Here is a 22,762-nt window from a genome sequence, read left to right on the forward strand (position 1 = left end):
CATTTTGAGATTAGAAGTGTGCTTCAGAACAGTTCAGAGCACGCAGTACAATACTTTGCTTTAACCATGTCCTTAAGTGTCACTCTGTGTAGACCACTTTTCTAGAGAAGAAGATAACTCAGTGTTCATTCAAAGCTAGACATATTAAAATATCTTCAATCCTCCTCCTCTAGAAATCGATTTTCCTTTAGCATTTGTGCCAAATGAGATGTCATTTTGTGCAGTCTTCTCCAATTAAACCACCCATTATTTAAGTAGTTAGGAAAAAGGGATTAGTGTGAAATGTAAACTAAGGATTCAAAAGTCCCCATTCCTGACCATCTGGAGCATGACTACTGCAATGAAAGTAGTAATACTGCAGCCATAAGAGTTACAAATCTAAAAGTGATGCTTCTTTTTTCCCATGTCTATTCCTTACATAGATAATTTTTCTTTTAATTCTTGGTTGCAAGTGGGGGTTTTTCCCCACTTGAATTTAAATGTTTTAAATGTAACTATGCTATAATATATATTTGATTTCCAAGAGATTTTCCTGATTTTTAAGTAAGTAATTTTCCCCATGTGGTTGCCCCCTGTAATAGGCTCTCTTTCTCCCTGGGGTACCCATTGGCTTTATTAACACTGTTTGCAAAAACTTCCATTGCCAACTCATATGCCAGAAACGAGCAAGTTTCTGTAGCCCATATATCTGGATTGCAAAGTGACAAGGGTAGCAGCTTTCCATAACCTATACCTGTGAGGTGGCATTAAACCTCAGCTACAACGTGATACTGTGGTCAACGCTGTCATGGAGGAAAGCATTTTATATTTTCAAACCTGCTGTACTTTGACAATGTGGTACCGTTTTGGTTTAATTAAGATCAACTGTAGTTTGCTATATTAATCCACAACTTAAAAGTCAGAGAATTTTCAGTGTGCCATGGCATGGCCATGGCATAGTGTGCTAGAAGGCAGGGGGCTGACAGAGAATGAAGACACACTGAAACAGAGAACACCCAGGACCTTGAGTATATACACCTAGTCTGTGTGGGACACCAAAAACCATGAGGGTTATTTTCCTAGGGGAGAAACACAGTATGTTCCTCCTAAACTTAAGCAGACACCAAGTCAAGTTTCAGTTTGGAGTTCATGGCCTAGAGCCCAAACCCTAAAACTGTTACATGAATGAGCATTTACAGGATTGGCCCCTTGTTATAAATCTAGATAAGGGTTAAATAATGCCCCCCATTGACAGGCTTACTGATAACATACCTGGAATATTCCCGAAGTCCCTGTAGATACGGAAGTCTGTATCTGCAGGGATAATTCCACTCTGAAACACTTCCTGTGCCACCACAGAGGCAAAGGGATGCTTGGCCGCAAAGACATATGCTTGTACCAACCAAGGATTTTCAGGCCCTGCCAATGGAAAACAAGGGATTTACAAAAACTGGAGAATCATATTCAAGATCAAAACTAAAGGAGTGAAGAGTGCTAAGAGGAGGCATCACTGGGCTTAAATATCTGACCCCTGGGAAACACCTTAATTAAGTGCATCTTGCAGGCCGGTCTACCTGATATGAAGGAGTACATTCTGAATCCACCTACCCCAAAACAAAGCAAACACTCAAAGAAGAACTAGGCACATTCAACTACATCTAACCAGTCTCTGGATTAAGTATCAGTGTTCATGCATAAAAACAGACCTTAATGGAAAACTCTTTTCTTCCGTGTTTCCACAGTTTCTCCCTTAAATAAGTTTCATGCTGCTAATTAGTTAATATCTCAAATATGTTGCTGCGAGAGAGCACAAGATTCAAAGTAAGGACAGTAAACCATATTGGAAGTGGATGGGAAGAGAGAGGAAACTGAAGTTTTATCAGGATCATATCTATATCATGTCGAGTTTGAGAGCCATGACCTCTATGATTAAAAAAAACCTGACTTGCAGGGTTTTTCATGTCATTGTCCTTCATTCCAATCATCCTACTCCTTAGTGCATTCATTTACAAATAATTCTCTATACATCCAGCATAATGGAATATCATCAACTAAGAAGAGGTCATGAAAAATATGGGAAATTTCTCTATTTTTTAAATTTTAAATGTATGACTTCATTTCCCTGATCACTTTTGTATTGTTTGGCCACAGAGTCTGAAGGGGCTAATTTCTTTTATAGGACAGAGGGAAAGCAATGTAGTGGCTGCATGTGCATCAGTAGGCGTATTCATGATCAAGCAAGAACCATCAACATATAAATGGTGTTACTGTGGAGGTATAATGGAAGACCAACAGCCGACTTCAACTTTTAATGATTGCCAGCCAAGGAAGGCTGAACATGTGAAAGAAGTGTGACTGAAGCTTGAAACAAAGAACTGAGATGTTAGACTATAATAAGAATGCTGCTGTCCAGTGCAGTAGTGTGTGAAACCCTGGATGTTTGGGCAAGACATGCACTCTATGCTGCAGCACACACATGTAGGCAGGCTTTGCTTTACCATTCTAATCTAAGGAACTAAATATCATATTTCTGTTGACTAATAAAGGATATCTTGTTTTGAAACAGCTGTCCTGTATTGCTGCAAACATTTGCTAGTTGCAGACCTCCCAAGATGGCAAGTCTCCAGTAGGGGTTTGAGCTCTTTGGGACTGCTGAAGGAGCCATGGTGAGAAAAAGAGGTGTTGAAGCCAGGGACCCAGTCTTGGAGTAGCTGAGTAGCAGGGCTGTCCCCTGTAAAAAGGGGAAGCCTAGGGAAAAGACAACTACACTCCCAGAGACACTATATAAAGATTGCTTGGAGGCATAGAGTGCTTTGTGGATCCATGACACATGGTTATCAATTTTATTGTAAATCCTTCTCTGATCTAATAATTTCCTAAGGGAAATTTATATGCTTTTATGACCTTCTTATTTTTAAACTAAAATGCTTCCCATGACAGGCAACCAGCCTTAACCATAACTGTATCGGTGATTAGATACAATGGTTATAGGTTCAACATAAAACAGTAAGGTAGTTCTTGTTTAGATTACTGCACATCTCCAGTTCACAATGCTCAAATCCCATTTTCCCATGCAACAAACACTAATCTCAGTGTTTAAAAACAAGTTAAAGCCCGTTCATCGTGAGAGATTAAAGTCAATCTCAAATAAACTGTTTGAGAACTGTGAGGATTTAACATAAGATTGCTACTGTCATTCAGTAAATCTCTTAAAACATTACTATACAAAAGATTCAAGTAGTACACAAGTCTTTACCTGTGACAATATTATGAACAAGGATTTTTAAAATTGCACTCATTGCATGTTTAATTTATTTTTCACTATTTAAACCATTTTTACTTTTTATACTTTGTTCAGTTTGAACACTGCAAATAAACTCGCATGGTGTCCTATGCTTTAGCAAAGCACCTAGCCCATTTTAGCCCAGCACTGGGCACAGCCTAGGAAGGAAGTCAGCCAAGGTGGCTTTAAACCTAGGGTTGCCAATTCTCCAGGATTGTCCTGGAGTCCCCAGGAATTAAAGATTATATCATGTGATGAAACCTCAAAGAATAAGTTCAACCAATACTGGCAGCCCTATTTAAACCATATTTACACACCACCCCTATCTTGATGCCAGTTCTGCACCATGCAGATCCCAACATGGATTTGAGCACCCTCAGGGGCTGGCTCCATAGGCCAGGAGCCACTATCATGGCTCTACATCACATTAGGTTTCCCCAGGCAAGGGGGATTCTTCAATGGCAGGTTTACAGATTCTTCACTCCATCAGAACAGCATATAGCAGACAGAGGTATTGGGGAATTTAGCACTGTGGTCCCTACCACAACTTAAAAAATCTCTCACTTGATTACCATCAGTTTCATTTTCTGACTTTTGTGCAATAGCACAGTGATGCAGTGTTTGACCTACACATTCTTCTGGAGAGGTTTCAATCCAAGATGAAAGGATGGTTTGATTAAGGTTTTACAAAAGCCTCCTCCTGCCCCAAAACCAAAATCCTTCCTAATCTGGGCCTAAAATTACACACAGTCTCTTTATATAATTTTTAAATCTAAGTAACTCTTTAGGACATATTGTTGATCAATAACCATTTATGTGGCAATAGCACATAGGACCCTCAATTAATTTGGACCCCACAGTGCCAGTCACTGTACAAAAATGACAGTTCTCACCCCAATCCACCTACAAGATTTTTTTTTTTTTTAAAGGTATCACAGGCAGAGGAGACAAATAAGCGGGCTAGGATGGGGAAGACAGGATAACAGATAAACATAACATGAGCACAATTAGCCATTTAGTAGCAGTGACTACAGCTCACCACTTTCCTAGCCATTATCAGGCTGTAATTTATTGTATGCATTACATAAGAGGCAAGTTTTGAGGATGATAAGGTGGCAAGCAGCTTTATAGATTTTGACTCCAAGCTTCCCCCCTCCAATAAGATGAAGCATGAGAGAAAACCTGAAAGTGCTCAGAGAGTCAGGAAATCCAGGCTGACATCATGGGCAGAGTGGTGCCAAGAGATGACCTTGTGATAACAACCTGGCTAAGTAGGTTGGGGGAAAGTTGTAGAGAACTTTGAAAGTAAGGACAATATGTTTTTGCTTGATGCACTGGAAGAGGAGATGCCAATCAAGGGACTTCAGATGGGGCTGACAGAGCAGTGAGCCAGGAAGGGTATTTTAGCAGCCACATTCTGAATAGATTTGAGTGGGGGAAGTTGCAGGCTTCAATGCCAGAGAGGTGGTATTAACAGTATTCATGGCAGATGATGATCATGGCATGGAGTTTTAGCAGTGTGAGCAAGGAGGAAATGTAGGATCTTGGAGATGTTGTACAGGAAGAAGCAGCAAGGTTTAGACATGTGTGGCTCAGAGGAGAGGGCTCAGTCAAAGAAGATGCCAAGATTACAGGCTTCAGAGACAGAGAAAAGATGATTGTGTAGTTCACTGCGATAAAGAAATAGGGGAGAGAGAAGCGCTTAGGAGAAGTTCAAGAATTCACTGAAACAGACATGCTTTTTCTGCTCTTCCCCTCAGTCAGCTGTTTAAAGCAGTTAAAAGTTTGATTAATTTTTTTTTTTATTTTAAATCTACATACTGTTAGGATATAGATATTCAGGCCTGTCTGTAAAGGCCTGTACTCTAAGAATTTAGGTGTATTCTTATCACTTGGCTAGTTATAGAGGTATAAAAGAAAGAATTAAAATCACTGTCTGCTGGTGTAAAAGCCTTCTCTCATTGTGACAGTCTGAGGCTCTGTGCTTAGGCTAAGGCCTTTGGCTAAGCAGCAGAGGCAGCCATAAGCTGGGAAGCGACCGGTCACATCCTCATATTCCAAACTAGTCACATTGAAAGAAGGTGCTATTGGGCTATTAGGAATACAATCCTGTCCTGATAGTGCCTATTCCCTCCAGAGAAAGGGAAGTGCCTAGAAAATGTAAAAGGAAATTTACTTTGATAGCATCCTGTCTGGCAAGAACTCACTTATCAATAGCTAGGATGTGAAATCCTCACTTCTGTATTGTTTTGTCATTATAGATCCCACTTTGCTATTGTTTGTCTGTATAATCTCTGTCTGGTTCTGTGATTGTTCCTGTCTGCTGTATAATTAATTTTGCTGGGTGTAAACTAATTAAGGTGGTGGGATATAATTGGTTACATAATCATGTTACACTATGTTAGGATTGGTTAGTTAAATTTCAGAAAAATGATTGGTTAAGGTATAGCTAAGCTGAACTCAAGTTTTACTATATAGTCTGCAGTCAATCAGGAAGTGAGGGGGGTGGGGGAGATGGGAACAGGGAATGGCGGGTAAGGAAATTGGAATCATGTTTTGCTAAAGGGGGAAATGGGAACAGGGAATGGGAGTGGGGAAACTGGAATCATGTTTGGCTAAGGGCAGGAATGGGAACAGGGACACAGTGTAAGGCTCTGTGGTGTCAGAGCTGGGAAGGAGGATACTAAGGAAAGAAACTGGAATCATGCTTGCTGGAAGTTCACCCCAATAAACATTGAATTGTTTGCACCTTTGGACTTCGGGTATTGTTGCTCTCTGTTCATGCGAGAAGGACCAGGGAAGTAAGTGGGTGAAGGAATAAGCCCCCTAACACATACCACTGACTTTGTGCTACAAACTGTTAGCACCATAGCAACATGTACTGGAAACAGTCAATACCATCGTAAATAGTCACCACTTATTGAAATCCCATGTCACTGTTAATTGAAGAGCCCTGTCAGATCATTCAATCCATCTCTTTCACGTTCAATCAGTTCTGTTCCTACAGAACAGTCTCAAGAGCCATATCTTGCTCGCATTGAAGTCAGTTAGAGTGTTACCATTAGGTTCTACTGGAGGACTGAGAACTAATTTAACGTTTGAATACTTACAGTGACAGGAGCACTTCACTCTCCTTAGAAGTAACATAACAGGGTGAACTAGTGGCACAATAGCACAAGGGTTTTTGAAATGTCTTTCTTGCTTCGTTTTAAAACTCCTTCCAGAAATGCCTCTCTCTGTCTCTCCAGATTAGACTAATAACCTTATACTGAAATCATGGCATTGGTTGTGACAATGGGCCCTCCTGGCTACTCCCAGCACACAGAGCACTTCTGCAGTGATTCACCTGGCTTTTTGTTTGTTGATCTTGTATATACTTTCCCCTTTACAGAAGTTTGTTGATGCCAGCACTTCAGAAGATTAAATTAGTTTAAACAACAGCAACACTTTTTAAATGCTGTGTTGAACACCACTATTATCAAAGGATTAGATTAAGTTAAGCATTTTTTCAAGAACCACATCTTTAAATGCATTTATTATCAATTTAATACCTAGAAAGGGAGTAAAAGACATAAATTGTTTGAAAATGCATAACAAAGTAAATCACTTCCCCCTAAAGGGAGTATTTCTTACTTCATCCCAAGGGTAGTAATATATAGCCTTCATTTAGTACTTTAGATCTTTAAAGCAATGTATAAACCAAATCCCCAAAACTCTTGAGGAGGTATTAGCAGTATTAGTCTCCCACTTCACTGATTGGGAAATAGATTAAGTAATATGGTGATGATGACATAGTGAGTCACTGATAAAGCTGGGAACAGTTCTCAGACATTCCTGACTTCCTGTCTCAGATTCATTACTCTACCCCAGTGGTCCTCAGCCACAGGTACCTATACCCCTGGGAGGTATGCAGAGGTCTTCCAGAGGGTATATCAACTCATCTAGATATTTGCGTAGTTTTACAACAGGCTACATGAAAAACACTAGCGAAGTCAGTACAAACTAAAATTTCATACAGACAATGACTAGTTTATACTGCTCTATATACTACACAGAAATGTAAGTACAATATTTATATTCCAATTGATTTTATATTTATATGGTAAAAATGAGAAAGTAAGCAATTTTTCAGTAATAGTGTTCTGTAACACTTTTGTATTTTTGCCTGATTTTCTAAGCAAGTAGTTATTAAGTGAGGAAACTTTGGGGTACACACGACAAAGCAGACTCCTGAAAGGGGTACAGTGGTCTGGAGAGGTTGAGGACTTCTGCTCCAACCAACACTGAATTCAACAGCTCCTTTAATGTAATAACTGGATATACAGGAGTGATTCATAATCATTAAAATGACAATACAGTAACGTGGATTAATGCACTCAAGCACAGCAAGGCCTCTATTGTTCCTTAGGCAGATATCAAGCAATTTTTAGGAAAAATAAATGTCTCATATTTTAGAACTTTGTTTTTACTGTCTCCTTTCCAATGCTTTGGAACCCCTCCTTCCCCACTACCTAAGGATATGTTTGGGAGACTCCTCAGCTCCCACATTATTCCTCCAGCAATGTGTCAAATTCATTGTTTTGAAAAACTCTCTACTGAAGTTTTCCATAGAAGCAATAAATAAACTGGAGCAGCGGAGGGAAATCTGCAGCCCAACCAGGATACAACGGAAGTTTATCACCAGCCCATTTATATTTCTGCAGAGTTGTGGTCAGCAGAAAGCTCTGCTTCCAACAGAAAAAACAAAATGCACTCATTTAAGGTGTTAGGAAGTACAGCAGCAGGATTATCCACCATTCCATTGATCTGTTTTGTACCAACTACTTCAACACAAAATGGAACTACAACTGCTGCACTTAAAGCTCCAGCTGTGCTGCAGAGGATTTCCTGCCTGAATGGTGAATTTCACAGCATAAAAGAGAGTTGTTGTTTTTTAAAAGGAGTTAGATGGAATTTTCAAGGATCCCAAAGTGTATTTTATGGTTAAAAATTTCAGGTTGACAGATGAGAGCCAGGAAAGCAAGATTAAGGCCAATATTTCATTCTAAATTCATTATGGAAAAAAGTACCAAAAAATTGGCATTAAGAAGACATGTTGCCTCACTGTCTTCACAATGACTTTGTCTCTGCTTGTGCCAAAGCCTTAGGGTAATTAAACCTGTTCAATAGTTTGTTATCTGCAAGGTAAGGATCTGATGGAGTCTGCATGCTGTGAAATTTATTCTCATAGACCTCATGGGCTATTTTCAATATTCTTAATGAAGTTTGTTTCTAGTAAGAAAACTTTAGTTTGTTTGTTTTTTGTCCTAAATAAAACACAACCAACTCATGTGTACAAGTGGGAAATGTAATGCATGATCATACCTGTCTGAAATACAAGTTCTTTCCCTCCTACACCTGCTGCCTCCAGGTTAATAAATGCTCTAATCGACTTGGCCCAGCGGTGTTGTGTAATGAAGCCATGACTAGCCTTGACAAGAAGCAAAGAAGATATAGGTCAAATATCTTTAAGAAAAAGCCTAGAGATTATTTGCCATCAGAGGCATCTGAATTCAGATTTTGACAGGGGAACGATCACAGGTGCATTGCAGGTGAAGCCAGAAGTTTACTTGAGGGCACAGAGAAGAGGAGCCATCAACATAACAAAATTCACTCATCTGCGTCCATGACACCACCACCACGTCTCCTCTTTCTTCATGCCCTCAAAAACCCTTATGTTCACACTCATTGTTTGGTGTCCAATCCAAATATTTAATACGTATATTATTACATACTAGAGAGTCCAATCAGCTAGGCCCTTTAGAAACACAGACACACAGTGTTTGTCTCAAAAAGCTTACATGCCTACAAACAATAGTTTAGCATAGTTAGAGTGGTTTAGAATCTAATTGTTTTTGTAATAACAACAAAACAAAACATATTTAGGTAATTACTACGATGATCAGGAATGCAACAGATTCCCTACTATGGCCTACTAACCAAATTATTCTCCCTGAATTATGAATGAAGAACCACATTACAATATAGACTTCCATAACAGTACATTAGTATGGTTAAACTTGTAGTATAAATGTAAACTGAGTACTAAAACCACTTTACATTTCCAGAATGATGTAAAAAAAAAAAAAAGTGACCTTAATCTAAGTGAGAATCATGCCTGTAGAGTAGATGACCCTTTAGAGTTACAAGGTCTGTTAACTTTCACTGACAGAAAGTTATACAGCATTAAAATACTTTTTCAGGGGAGGGTAAAGGAGGAAACAAATGTCTATAACATCAGATTGTGACTTGCCAACCATCACAAAAAACTTTAAAGCAAACAAAATAATCAATTTGCACTTCTGTAACATCCGTCATAGGAAATCAAAACATTTACAAATATTAAGTCTGGTAGTTAAGTATTTCACCCATCTGAAAACAAGTGTAAATGATGCACAGAGAATTGACTTTTTTTTTTTTTTTTTTTAAACTCAACATCACACAGGTGAGAGGTAGAGCTGGGAGTAGAACCCAAGGGTCAAGATTCTCAGTCCTCTGAGCTGAGCAACACATGATGCTGCATCTTACTTGCAACACTTAGGAACCTGCTCATTAAAGCAACATTGTGAACATTCATAATTCAGATTAAATTAAATTTATAAATAGCATTAATTATAATTATCCTCAGATAACTGAAAAGCCGATTAACACCTGTAACGGACATTTAGATTTGCAAAATACAAGTCAAACCTATAATTACTATTTCCTTTGTCAATCATCTCTAATTCAGGGTTCTGATTATGCATGTTTTATAAATCTGGCATACTAATTAATCTTACCTGCAAGATATTTTCTTCTGCACCGTTGAAAAGGAATATGACAGCATGTTGCAAGGGATCAGATGACTTTGAGAGAGTGTTCAGTATTTCAAGCATCACTGAGCAACTAACAGCATCATCACTGGCACCTTAATAAGGGGAACAGAGCAGCTAATGTGAGATTTTTAACATGGTTAAGACCTGTGCCCTCAACTTGACCCTTTACTACTCAAACATATTTAAAGAGTACATCATCCATCTCATTTTTGAAAACCTAATATTGTTACAAGTGACAAGTTATAACACTACAAAGTTTTTAAAAATTGTAATATTCCTCAGTAATTTTATTCTGACTATACGCAATATGCAAACAAATGAAGTTTCCGTGTTTGCCCCTGCATAATCCGTTTCCTGTATTTGTACAAGTCTCTTACAGCAACAGGTAAGAAAAAAAACATTTAAAACCAAAAACTGCCAAATAGACTCAGGGAGAGATGTAGTATTTAAGATTAAAAAAAATTAGTTAAAAGTAAACTGAACAGATTTAAAGTCAAGTGTGTTCCTTTAATATTTATGTTGTGATATTTTCATAATAAATTATATTAGTTGTGCCTGCAGTGATATTAGATAAATCGGTGCAAAAAATAGTGCTAGAGGAAACAGTGTAAAATGGTTTTAAAATACTGGACCAAACATTCATTCTTCTCTTAAAATAAAAAGTAGTTTCAAATATTATTTTAAAAACACTTGTGTAATAATCCAGCTTCTGGTGAGAGTTAGCTTTTGGCATGCCACCACGCTGCACAAGTAACCTTTAAGTCTATGGGTTGTTTATCTGTAATTATTACACGAACAAACATGGACATAGAGCAGTGGTTCCCAAACTCGGGTTCACAAAATGCATCAGGGGGTTCTCAGAAAAAAAATCTGTAATGGCAGACAGAGCCTCCCTAGGGACCCCAGGCGCAGGGCCGGCAGCCCAAGCCCCGTGGAGCCAGCAGCCGGGACCCCGGGCGCGCAGGCGGCAGCTGGGACAGGGGAAGTTGGGCAGCGTGAGGAGCAGAGTGGGAGCGGGAGCCGCGCTGTACCTGGGGGTGGGGGGACCGTCCAGGCTAATTTGTCCCTGGCCCCAAACCCCCCTGATGGCGGAGAAAAAGCATTTGTGCGCCAAATCAGCCAGAACCAAGGTTATTGTACCCAATGTGGCGGTAACGACTCCCAGTTAGTCCATACTCAGTCATTCTCTGTAGTGTGCCATTTTGCTCCAATGAGACGTGAGTGAATATTCTCATTTTATAGTTTGTTCATTTGTTAGTGTTCTCAGTGCGTTATTTTTATCTGAACACCCAATATGGACAAGTGGCTGAAAACGGAAAGTGTAAAGACATGAGAAAATGAACGTTCGACATCAGCTAGTGTTTCATCAAGTCCAAAGTGTGGAAAATGTCAGTGATCATGATGGTCCTGGAAAGTTGCTTATGAAGAAAAGAAAATATGACAACGATTATATAAAATATGGCTTTACATGTACTGGTGATCAAAGGTGTCCAAAACCACAGTGCGTAATTTTTGGTGATGTTCTAGCAAACAGCAGCTTCAAACCTTCTCTACTTTGGCGCCACTGAGAACCTAGGCACCCCCCACAACTCAACAAGCCTGTTGATTTTTTCAAGTAAAAATTAACCAAGTGGAAAAGTGATATGTTTTGTATCCAAAGCAAGTACTGCTAATGAAAATGCACTTGAAGCGTTATATCAAATGAGCTACCAAGTAGCAAAAGCATCAGAAGTCCATAACATAGCAGAGAGCTTGACTGGTCCATGTACAAAAGACAGTTCATTGCATGCTCAGAGAAAAGGCTGAAAAAAGGATTGACGTAGTACCTTTGTCCAATAATACGTTGTCACGAAAAATTAATGTCAAGTAACGTAGAGACCACAATTGTACACAGAGTGACAAATAGTCCATATTATGTTATACAGTTGGATGAATCAACTGATGTTGCTAATCTATTTTGCTAGTGTTTGTACTTTATGTGAATGAAGGTATGGTTGAAGACGACTTGCTGTTTTGTCGACCATGGAAAGAACGTACAACTGGAGAAGATATCTTCTGACTAATGTATATTTTCAAGAAAAGGAAATAGATTAGTCTCATTGTCTAGGCATTTGCACTGATGGGGCCACATCAATGAGGGATTTGTAGTTCGAACAAAAAAGGCTACATCAAACATCTCTTGGACTCATTGCAGCATCCAGAGACAAGCCCTCGCAACAAAACGCATGCCTGAGGGACTGAAGGAAGTGCTGGACAATGCAGTGGTGAATTTAATAAAATCACAGAAAACAAATTGCAGAATATTTCACATACTTTGTAAAAAACTGGGTAATGTACACAATTGCCTGTTGTCCCATAGCAAAGTTAGATGGCTGTCATGTAGCAAAATCCTTGTGTGCTTGTTTGAGCTTAGAACAGAAATCCTTCTTTTTTTCAACAGCCACCCTTTCCATCTCACCAGCTGTATGGAAAATCATGTCTGGCTCCAGAGCTGGCTTACTTAGCAGACATTTTCTCGAGGATTAATTACCTAAATTTCTCTCTTCAAGTCCTCAACATAACAGTTTTCAACATACAAGACCGACCTGAATCCATGATAAAGAAGTTGCAGTTCTGGGAAAGGTGTTTGGAAAACAATTAACCTGAGCGTTTCAGTACTCTTCATGACTTCCTGGCAGAAGATAAACTTTAGTGGGATCACTGTACTAAAACCAATATAACTGCACACCTAAAAGGACTTTGCAAACGTTCAGGGAATACTTTCCAGCTACGTCAGGTAATAACGACAGGATTCGTAACCCCTCTGATGATACCACTTTCTCAACACATATATTGAGCCCTGAGGAAAAAGAGAAATAAATTGAGCTCTCCTGTGATTACAACTAAAAAGGAGTTTCAGAAGTCTGTCATTGATCAACTTTTGGCTGAGTTTAAGAAACAAGTACCCCCCTGCTGGCAGAAAAAGCTACTATAGTTTTGTTACCATTTTCAACAACATACTTATGCGAGAAAGCATTTTCCTTGTACGCACATCTGAAAACCAAATATAGCAGCAGACTCAGTGCCAAACCAGACCTGAGACTTTATCTTTCTCCAGTGGTTCCAGACATCCAAGAGCTATTCAGATCAAAGCAAGCGCATCCATTGCACTGAGGAGATTTAAACTCCTTTTGAGAAATGGAAAGGGAGGTGGATATTTTTTGCTGTTTCTAAAATTAAATAGGCTGTTAGTGTTATTTTTTAAATTATTATGAAGAACAAGTTTTAAGCTTTGTTATAGTCGTGCATTGTTTGCCTGAGCTGCTCAAGACCCGAATGTTTGTGGGAGGAACTCTTTATTTGAGCTGACTTCTTAAGTACCTTCATGCTGATTCACGTCTAGTACTCCTTGATGAAACACGTAGGAGCCTTTTCCTATAACAGGCTTTACTGAAGTGATATGAGCTCCTGTGACATTATGAGGGTAATTTAATATCTCATTGAAAGGTGACGGGGGGCCAGAAAGAGTTAATTAACTCACAGACTGACCTGACCCATGGCCGAACTTTAGAGACTGGTTAGGAAGATATGTAAATGAACAGAGCTTTGAAATGCAGCCTGCATCATTAGAGATGGAAGGGTAGATGTTTGCTCAGGTCTTGTGCTGTAAACAAACAAGTCTTGGCTATTGCTATAGCTTTGATTCAAAGATCAAAAAAGGAATATTAACATTTAGGAAGACACTTGAGTGAAATAATATTCTTGTCAATATGTCTCTGAAGGTTCTGGTAACCTGTAGCTGAACTGTTTAATGGATAAATTACCCTGTACTAATTGCCACGACGTTTAGGAGAAGGAAAGTTAAGCCTATTGTTTTCTCAGGCCAAAAGGCTGCTGGAAATGTATAAAGACCTTGGGACATGATCCTTCTTCATCTCACCTCTGCTTTGGGTTTCAAGAGGGGGCAACCTTAAGCCATAAGGATTGAGATCCCCAGTCACTGACTGGAGTCACCCTGAATATGGACATTGGACTATAACCTATGGACTATTTCTAAAAGGACTTTTGGCAACTACAAGCTCATCTCTGCTATATATCTGAGCATCAAGAATTGAATTCAAGTCTATATGTATATTGATCTTTTAACCAAAACTCTTTTCTTTTTTAATAAATTTTAGCTTAGTTAATAAGAATTGGCTATAAATGTGTATTCTGGGTAAGATCTAAGTTATAATTGGACCTGGGTGTGTGGCTGATCCTTTGGGATTGGAAGAACCTTTTCTATGATGAGAAGATTTTCAGTAATCATCATCTCTGACACGTGTGTCTGGATAGAGGCCTGAGGCTGGGCATTTTAAGGGAACAGTGTTGTTTGGACTTATGAGTAACCAGTGAGGTAATACAGGAGCAGTTTTGTGCTGGCCTGGTAAATCTAAGCATTGGAATATCCACCAGCTGTAGGAGGTTTGTCTGCCCCGCGTTGTTTGCAGTTCACCCTAATTGAGTGACTTCAGCTGGCTCCCACGGGCAGCATTGTTACAGCTACAAAAGTGAAATCTTGGAAGAGTATTGCCATTTTCATAACGTAATAATAGTGTGTAATAAGCATGTCGTAAAAATACCAAATTACTGCTTCAATAATTTATGCTCTGTAAGGGAGAAAAATCCCTGGAAATATTCATTTTTAGGAGGGGGGTTCACGAGATTTGGTATTTTCGTGAAAGGGGTCCATGGGTTATTAAAGTTTGGGAACCACTGACACTGAGTGTGCTCTGTGTGAAAACTAATAAAAAGCCTCTTCACAGAAGTAAACCAAAGAGAATTCTGTAACATATTTATGCAGCAACATTTAAATAATTACATATAAATACATACATTAAAACATTATTAGGATTGCAAAGGCAAGCACTCAAAAGTTATGAAATGCCAGAAATAAGGTTGCCTGTGAATATGCATTCATGGTCCTTAATTACATGCTACCTTTTCCATAGGGCCCCTGCCTCATTCGGTGTATAGGATGGACTATTTCCCCTTAATAAGGGCCTAGTCAATATTTTATTGTCTCGTCATGCTTCAATAGATGGCCACATCCACAGGAAGGAACTCCAGGAAGATGGGAGATTAGCATTTTCAAAAGACCCACTGTCTTTCCTAATGGACCATCCAGGCTGATTGCATACTGTCTGGTGGGCGTTCCCCAAGTATGCACAGTTGCAATTGTTACATAGTCAATATTCCTAACTTCAGCTACAGAAATGATACATTCACACAAATTCAATAATTACATTCAGTAAATTATAACCTTTCAAATACCTCACATGACCCATCTTGCATAAAACATATCTTAGTTATGCCATATTCATATCATAATATTTCTATGAAGAATATGGGGGCGTAACATCACACTGGCATTTCCTATCTTTTTGAGTGTTAACTTTGCAATCTTAAGCATGTTCTTTTAACATAGTTTGTGTGTGCGCAATTTCCTAGATTTTTTAGAAAAGCAAACTGAAAAAGCAGAAATTCTGTCATACAGCATCATATTGACACACACATGGTTCCTCGGAACTGGAACCTCTAAATCTACTGCACAGACCTCTTCCCCTTGAGCTAATGGAGGGACTGCTAGCAGTGGTAGGTCGTCGTCTATGTGGACCAACAGTAGAGGCAGGTGAGACACACACTGCCACTGGTTTTCACAGGCATTTGTTGTTGGCAAAGAAATAGCAAAGTTCCGGGATCTCAAGCTCCATTTCAGGTTCTGGAGGGTGTGTGCTTGAATGAACACAGACTTTTCTGCCCATTCCCTCCAAACTTGATCCTTCTGCTCCATCCCCTCCAACCTGTCCCTGTTATACCTCTTCCTCCTCCCCTCCCACAAAGCCTTGTCCCAGTCCCATTCTCCTTCACTACCCAGTCACAGTCTCCTTGCCCTGCTAGTCCTAGTCTTTGTCCCCACTTCCACATCTTGGCAGAGAAGGGAGACATCAGACAACACTTGCTCCTAATCCTAGTTTCACTGCCTGGGCTTCTCATCCAGTCTCAGTCTCCCTCTCACATACACACTCCTTGCTCCAATGTCACCCCACTCCAGCTCCTAGTCTGACCTCTGTGATCCACCTCTCTAGCTATCTGGCTCCCATCCCCCCTTACCTCCACATTTTCCTCCCCAGTTCTCCCCGCCTCCACTTTCCCAGACTCCTTGTCCCCATCTACTCCTTTCCCTCCCCCAGCTCCAGATTTCAGGTCAGCTTCCTACTCTACGCTGCCTTAGTGTCAGCAGGGAAGTCACAGAGCACAGGCGAGAGACAGGCTCCCTGATCTCAGGTCCAGTGCCTAGCCCTAACTATGCCCAGAGCAACCTGCCATTAAAGGGAAAGTCCAGCTTCATGCCTGTATCCCTAGGCTGGAAGGAACATGCTCAGTCACTCTATGAGGATAGCACATGCACAGTCTGGTCCACACTAGGAGCTAAGACAAAATGGAACTATGCAGTTTCCCCCTCCACCAAGCCACTCCTCACAGCTGATTTAAGCACAGAATTGTGACATTTCCCAAGAATAACCACGGTTGTGAGGCACCTCGCTACCACCGCTCTTAGTGTGAGGAAGTCTTATCTGTGCAGCCATGTCTCAACTTCCTAACTCCACTGGCCACACAAATACTCCCCACTCAGCCTAGACCAACTTTACTATCCCTCTGCAGGTCAGTGATAGGCACACTCCAATCCCTGAGCCCATAAGAAAGTCTGCAGAAAAGAATCATTACTTTTTCCTAGACCTCATGTCCATCAGGACTGGGCTCCTTTTCTGGCAACCTTATTCACCTACTGATGGTCTATACTATTATGTTCACCACTTTTACAAGACAGAAATTTTGTACAAAGTATGCCTTGTGAGGTGGTATTTGAAAAGTCAGAATCTGCTGAATGTCATTATCCTGGCGAAATATGCGTAGCAACACTATGTGTGACATTAAGATTCTACTGTATGATTGTTACTGAAATACATAGTGACTCTGGATAGAGCCCACAAACCAGTTTTTTTGAGAGACAAAGACACACTGGCATTGAAAAACTATCACGTGCTTAAGTGGCCGTTCTGCAGCAGAGGGAAGGTGTGAATAAGAAATGTATATTGCATCATAAGAATGGTTCAAACCTCACATCCACAAAAGACTGCTTGTTGCCTGCACCCCAGCAGGGGTAGTCCTCATAGAGGGGAGGGGGGCATAAGAATGTGAGACAGTAGTCTCCAACTCACTTCTTCTCCAGTTTCTCTGCTCATGACATTAATGAATACCTGAAGGACACTGAACTAAAGGGGGGGGGGGGGGAAGGAAATCTCAGTCTGAACGGAAACCCAGCCTGTGAAATTTACTGCAGCATATGATGAGACAAAACCATTTGCTTTAAAGTTCACTTAGCTTGCATTTTACTTTTTTTTTTAAACGAATCCTGAAACGTATGCATCACCACCAGTACTCACTTAAAAATCTGTCTAAACTTATCTTATTGTTTTATCCTAACCAACATATTTGGATTAGTATGGAAAACTCCATCAGGGATAACAAGGTTCGTGCATTATCATTTTCCTTTCATGAAGTGTCGGACTTCCTATGAGCTTGTACTGTTCAGAAGGGTACTGAGCCATACAAGACACATTTCTGGGGGGACAAGGCTGGGATGAGGAATCTGAAGGAGTTGCCCTGTATGTAATTCATGAGTGATAGGTCAGAGTGCTCAAGAATTTAGTTAGGAGTGAATTTGCATGCTGAAGGCCCTGTGAGCAGGCCAGGAGTGGATGTTCTGATAGCAATGCAGTGTAAATAGCACTTCAGTCTAGAGAACTAAGGGGACACAGCTGTTCAGCAGTCCAGACTGTAGCCTGGGTAATGTCACATCCACCTTAGGTCTGGGAAAAATAATCTCACTTCCCAGAAGTCCCTGACAAGTAAGAGCACCATCCAGATGCACAAAAGCATCAGGTTTTCTGCCTGTCAGATAAGCTTCTTCTGTTGTCCTTAGATAGGCTGAGTGAAACCAGGAACAGCAGCACTGAGCTGCCAATCTAAGAGGAAGCTCAGTGAGAATGTAGTGAAGAGACAAGGAGAAAGAGCTAAGCAGAGCAAATGGAACTCAGTTGCCAGCAAGTGGGAAGGGTGATTGGCCTAGCAGGGAACAGCCAGATGAGTAATGACATGAGAGCAGAGGGCCAGGAAGAAGTACACTGCAAAGCATCATCATCAGTAATCCCTTGATTCGAGGATGATTTCTACCACAGATTTACATATGAGTCCTGAGAGGACTCAGGAGTATGATCCTGGAACCACAGATCTGCTCGCAGTAGGCACAGACATTTTCTCTCTCTTTTTTCAGGTTCAAGGGCAAGGCACTTCTCAAAGCAAGCTACTGCCTGATGTAGGATGTGGTGCCACTGAGGTCACTTGCTCCTCCCACCTTATGATGTCCACGTCAATTGTCTTGAGATACGCTTTCAATGTGTCTTTGTAGCGTTTCCTCTGACCACCATGGTCATGCTAAGCAGGCTTAAGGCCAACCCTCAGTTTGTAAGCATCATCTCTCAGTCCTCCGATTAGAGATCTGTGGTAACTAGTGAGAGAAGAGAATGGGTGGCAGTTTTTCCATAGACAGGAATCCTGATTCAACTGTAGTATCTCTTTGTCTGAAGGTATGAAATAGTTTAATTTTCCAGTCAACTCAGAGTAGGCTGTGTAGAAACTGTTAAAGAAACTTGCAAATTTAGCACCAGCAGAGGCTGCAAGATGTTCTGATTTGATTTTAAGAGAGTGAATAGAGCTTGTAAGTTATAGTCTGCAGTCAGGTCTCTCAAAGTAAAACAAAAACTATTTTTGCCTGAAACAAGCAACAATTCATTTTGCCTGCTGAGCCACAGTAGACTTGGTAGTAAAATAGTAACTAGAGTTTGATTACATGCTGCTGCAAACAAAATTTGATTTGATTTTAGGAGGGAACGGCCTCCACTTAGAAATTTTATAGCCCGTGCAATTGAAGCTTAGCTGCCACCAGGACCAAATCAATCATATTATCTAACACATTTGTATAAAGTACACATGCAGATTTTATTAAAAATATAAAAAAATCTAGTACATCAAACCACCCTGTTGGAGTTGGATAACAAGGGTCAATTTGAATCAGCCGAAAGTAACACTGAAGTAAGTAAAATGCACAATACAGAGGAGTATGCAGAGGAATACGAGAAATTCAGATGTAAATACGCTTTCCAGAATTTACAAGCAGGAAAATACTCATGGTTTCATGTCAGAGACCAAAGGTGAAATCCTGGCCCCACTAACTGCAATAGGGTCACAATTTCACCTTAAATGTTTTGTGCAATTTGTTGCAAGAATGAGATACTCTTTGATATGGCTAGTCCTCTTATAAGTGGATGTAAGCGACATTGTGTGTAGAACAAAACAGAACAAATTCCCTGCATGAAAAAACAGTTCTGTTGCTCATGTAACATGCATCACTTTGTCCACAAGCAGCTCCTTTTACTATACTGCTGTAAAAAGCATCATAAGAAACATCAAAAGCTGTAACAAAACAGAAGCTGCTTACTCTTCATTATGAAAAACTTTTAGAAGCCAAAAAGATATAAGTTGTCATATTAAGACAACAAAAGTTCAACAAAGACAGGTAAATACATGCACCTACCTGGGGTATTTGGTACAGAGTCAAAGTGGCAATTGGATAGCACGGCATGCTTAGCTCCACTTCTGGGCTCCAGCTTAACCACAACATTAGTTATGTTCGCATAGTAACTGGTAAAGCCACCTAAGAAGTCAATGCTGAAGGAGCCCGTTGGCCTCTGTATATCTACAGAAATCTTGTGTGCATCACTGCTTTCTATTTCAATTGCCTTAATTTGTTCTAAGAGGTAGTTAACTGTGAGAATTTCATTTTCTGGACTTCCGACTGTCCTGGGACCAACTGCCGTTATGTTTTCAAGATATTCCCTACGAGAGATAAATTGAAAAATTAACAATGCAGATCTCTTGTAACAAATGCATTCAATATGCAACTTGGCCACAATTTGCACATTTTCACATACCCTTCCACTCCATAAGCTAAACAGAAAAGGTTTAAATCACCTAGCACGTACTGCAACTGACCACTGCTAAAATTCCTAATGCTATTAAGGTCAAAGATCTGGATACACAGCCTTTTGCTCAGTGCCATGTTGCCGATCAGAACCAGGGAGAAGTCTGACAGCACTGAACACCCCCTTTCTGTGTGACAATATGACAATCCACTGATTTTATCTTTCAAAATAAGAATGTCAGCAGCGAAAATCTACACAGAAAATGCATGAAGGGAGAGCAGACTGTCAAGTAAGTTCATTGCTTTTTGATGCATATATATCACACATCCCGACCGCATCCTCCACAGGTCTGAACAAGCACATTCTTAGTAAGATTTACAATGAGCCAAATAATAGATTTATTTTACATTTATTTCATCAACCACCTTTCCCAAACACAGAACAATTAAAATTTAAGATATACAACACTAAAAGAAATACACAATTTGATAACCGAAACATTAACACAATTTTTATTCATCACAAAAATAAAACCCATGAGAATGCCAAAAGGAAACCATAGCTCTTAAATACTTAGCTCATTTTCTCCCCAGGGTATGTCTACACTGCAAGTGAAGATGTTAGTACAGGCAGCCATACCCATGCTAACTTTAATTTAGCTAACATGGGTAACAATAGTGTAGATATTGGGGCCAGGGCTAATAGCCAGAGTATGGCCATATCTACGCTACCACTTATGTCAGCAAAATTTATGTTGCTCAGTGATGGGAAAGCACCATTTTTCTTCTGCATGGTAAAGTTTCAAAGCTGTATTAAGGCCATGTTCAGTTGTAAACTTTTAAAAGAACCCTGATGTTTTGTACAGAGTTAGGAACAGCCTCCATTACTAATGTGTTGTAATTCTGAGGTTCTACTGCAAGTCCAATTAGCTACACTCTGAAAACTCAGTGAAAGCATTTGGACCACACAGGAGTCAGTGAGGGCAGAATCTTTATGGTGGGGATGGGGATGATGTGCCAGATAGAGATCACCTAGTTTGACTCTTAGTGTGTCTCTACACTGCAGTTAGACAGCTGGCCCACTTGTCCAGTACCTGACCCAGCAGTGAGATGGGGAGGTCCGGGGGCAGAATGGGGGGTGTGTGTGTGTTATTTTGGAAGGATGTGGGGGGGCAGGGAGGCCACTGGTAGGGAAGGGGGGGGTCAGGCCGCTGGGAGGGAGAGTCGGGCCGCTGGGAGGACCACATGCGCTGCCTGTACCTGGCCCAGGGAATGTCGAGGCACTGAGGGGAAGGGGGCGGGATGGGGAGGCGTGGGGCGCTAGGGAGAGGAGGATGGGGGTCGCAGGCACTGCCCATACCTGGCCCGGGGAATGTCGAGGCGCTAAGGGGAAGGGGGCAGGATGGGGAGGCGGGAGACCTGGTTGGGGGGGGGGAGGATGGGGGTCGCAGGCGCTGCCCGTACCTGGCCGGGGAATGTCGAGGCGCTAAGGGGAAGGGGGCAGGATGGGGAGGCGGGAGACCTGGTTGGGGGGGGAGGATGGGGGTCGCAGGCGCTGCCCGTACCTGGCCGGGGAATGTCGAGGCGCTGAGGGGAAGGGGGCGAGGTGGGGAGGCGGGGGAGGGGGATGGGGGGGTGGTCGCAGGCGCTGCCCGTACCTGGCCGGGGAATGCCGAGGCGCTGAGGGGAAGGGGGCGAGGTGGGGAGGCGAGGGAGGGAGATGGGGGGGTGGTCGCAGGCGCTGCCCGTACCTGGCCCGGGGGGCGCTGAAGTCCCGCGGCCCCGGCCGGCGCAGCAGCTGCCGCGTGGAGAGCTGCACCAGGGCCCGCAGTGCCAGCAGGTAGAGCAGCACCAGCAGCGCCCCCCGGGCCTCAGGAAGCAGCCGCCACCGGGAGCCGCCGGCGGGGCAGTCCCGCTTCTTCCCACCTGAGTCCTCCACCCCGTGCCCCGGCAACGGCGGGTGCTGCGGGGCCCGGGGCTCCCGCTCTCCGCCAGCGGCGCGGAGCCGCCTCACAGCCACCGCCGCGCCCCGCTCCATCGAGAGACCGAACCGGCACCGCCCGGCCGACTGCGCGGCAGCTGTTCTGCAAGGACGCTACGGGGTCGGAAACGGCTCAAACCTGCTCGGCTAGGGCCGCCCCACCTGGATTTCGCGGCGGGAGGGGGAGGCGCCGGCTGCCGAGGAGTCACATGGGGAGACGGCGGCGGCAGCCATTTCCCCTTCCCCTGGAAGCGGGTGAAGATGCCCCGCGCCACTCGGGGGCGGACGCGACAGACCGCGTGCTCCTGAGCCCTGCCTGTGAGGGCTCCCTGCTGACAGGAGCGCTAGAAAAGCAAAGGCTGCCTGTCCGCCAAAGAGTATAGCACAGGGGTCTGTGTATACGGAGCCCGTCATAAACTAGGGTGAGAGGGGCCACTTTTCAGACATGCTGGTCATTCATAACTTCAGCTGGAAGTTGAAGATGGTGAAGGCAATGGGAGGTGCAGAGAAGCAGCACCTCTGAAATTCAGCCCCTACCTGCCTCTTTGCTCTAACCTCCTTCGAACTAACCTTGTTAGCCCTAGCCTGATTCTTGCTTGCAT

General features: G+C 41.9%; 1 protein-coding gene across 1 annotated transcript in view; it reads right to left on the reverse strand.

Moving 5' to 3' along the window:
- ERMP1 (endoplasmic reticulum metallopeptidase 1) overlaps positions 1 to 22,248 on the reverse strand; it is a 49,864-nt gene extending 27,616 nt beyond the window's left edge. The window contains exons 1-5 of the mRNA XM_077817642.1: positions 21,931 to 22,248; positions 19,793 to 20,094; positions 10,081 to 10,208; positions 8,627 to 8,732; positions 1,252 to 1,398 (exon numbers count right to left, since the gene is read on the reverse strand). Coding sequence (XP_077673768.1) covers positions 1,252 to 1,398; positions 8,627 to 8,732; positions 10,081 to 10,208; positions 19,793 to 20,094; positions 21,931 to 22,217 — 970 coding nt within the window. The 5' untranslated portion in view covers positions 22,218 to 22,248. The remainder of the gene's footprint in view (positions 1 to 1,251; positions 1,399 to 8,626; positions 8,733 to 10,080; positions 10,209 to 19,792; positions 20,095 to 21,930) is intronic.
- Positions 22,249 to 22,762: the final 514 nt, after the last annotated feature.

Source organism: Eretmochelys imbricata, chromosome 5 (assembly GCF_965152235.1).
Source record: "Eretmochelys imbricata isolate rEreImb1 chromosome 5, rEreImb1.hap1, whole genome shotgun sequence".
Lineage (NCBI taxonomy): Eukaryota > Metazoa > Chordata > Testudines > Cheloniidae > Eretmochelys > Eretmochelys imbricata.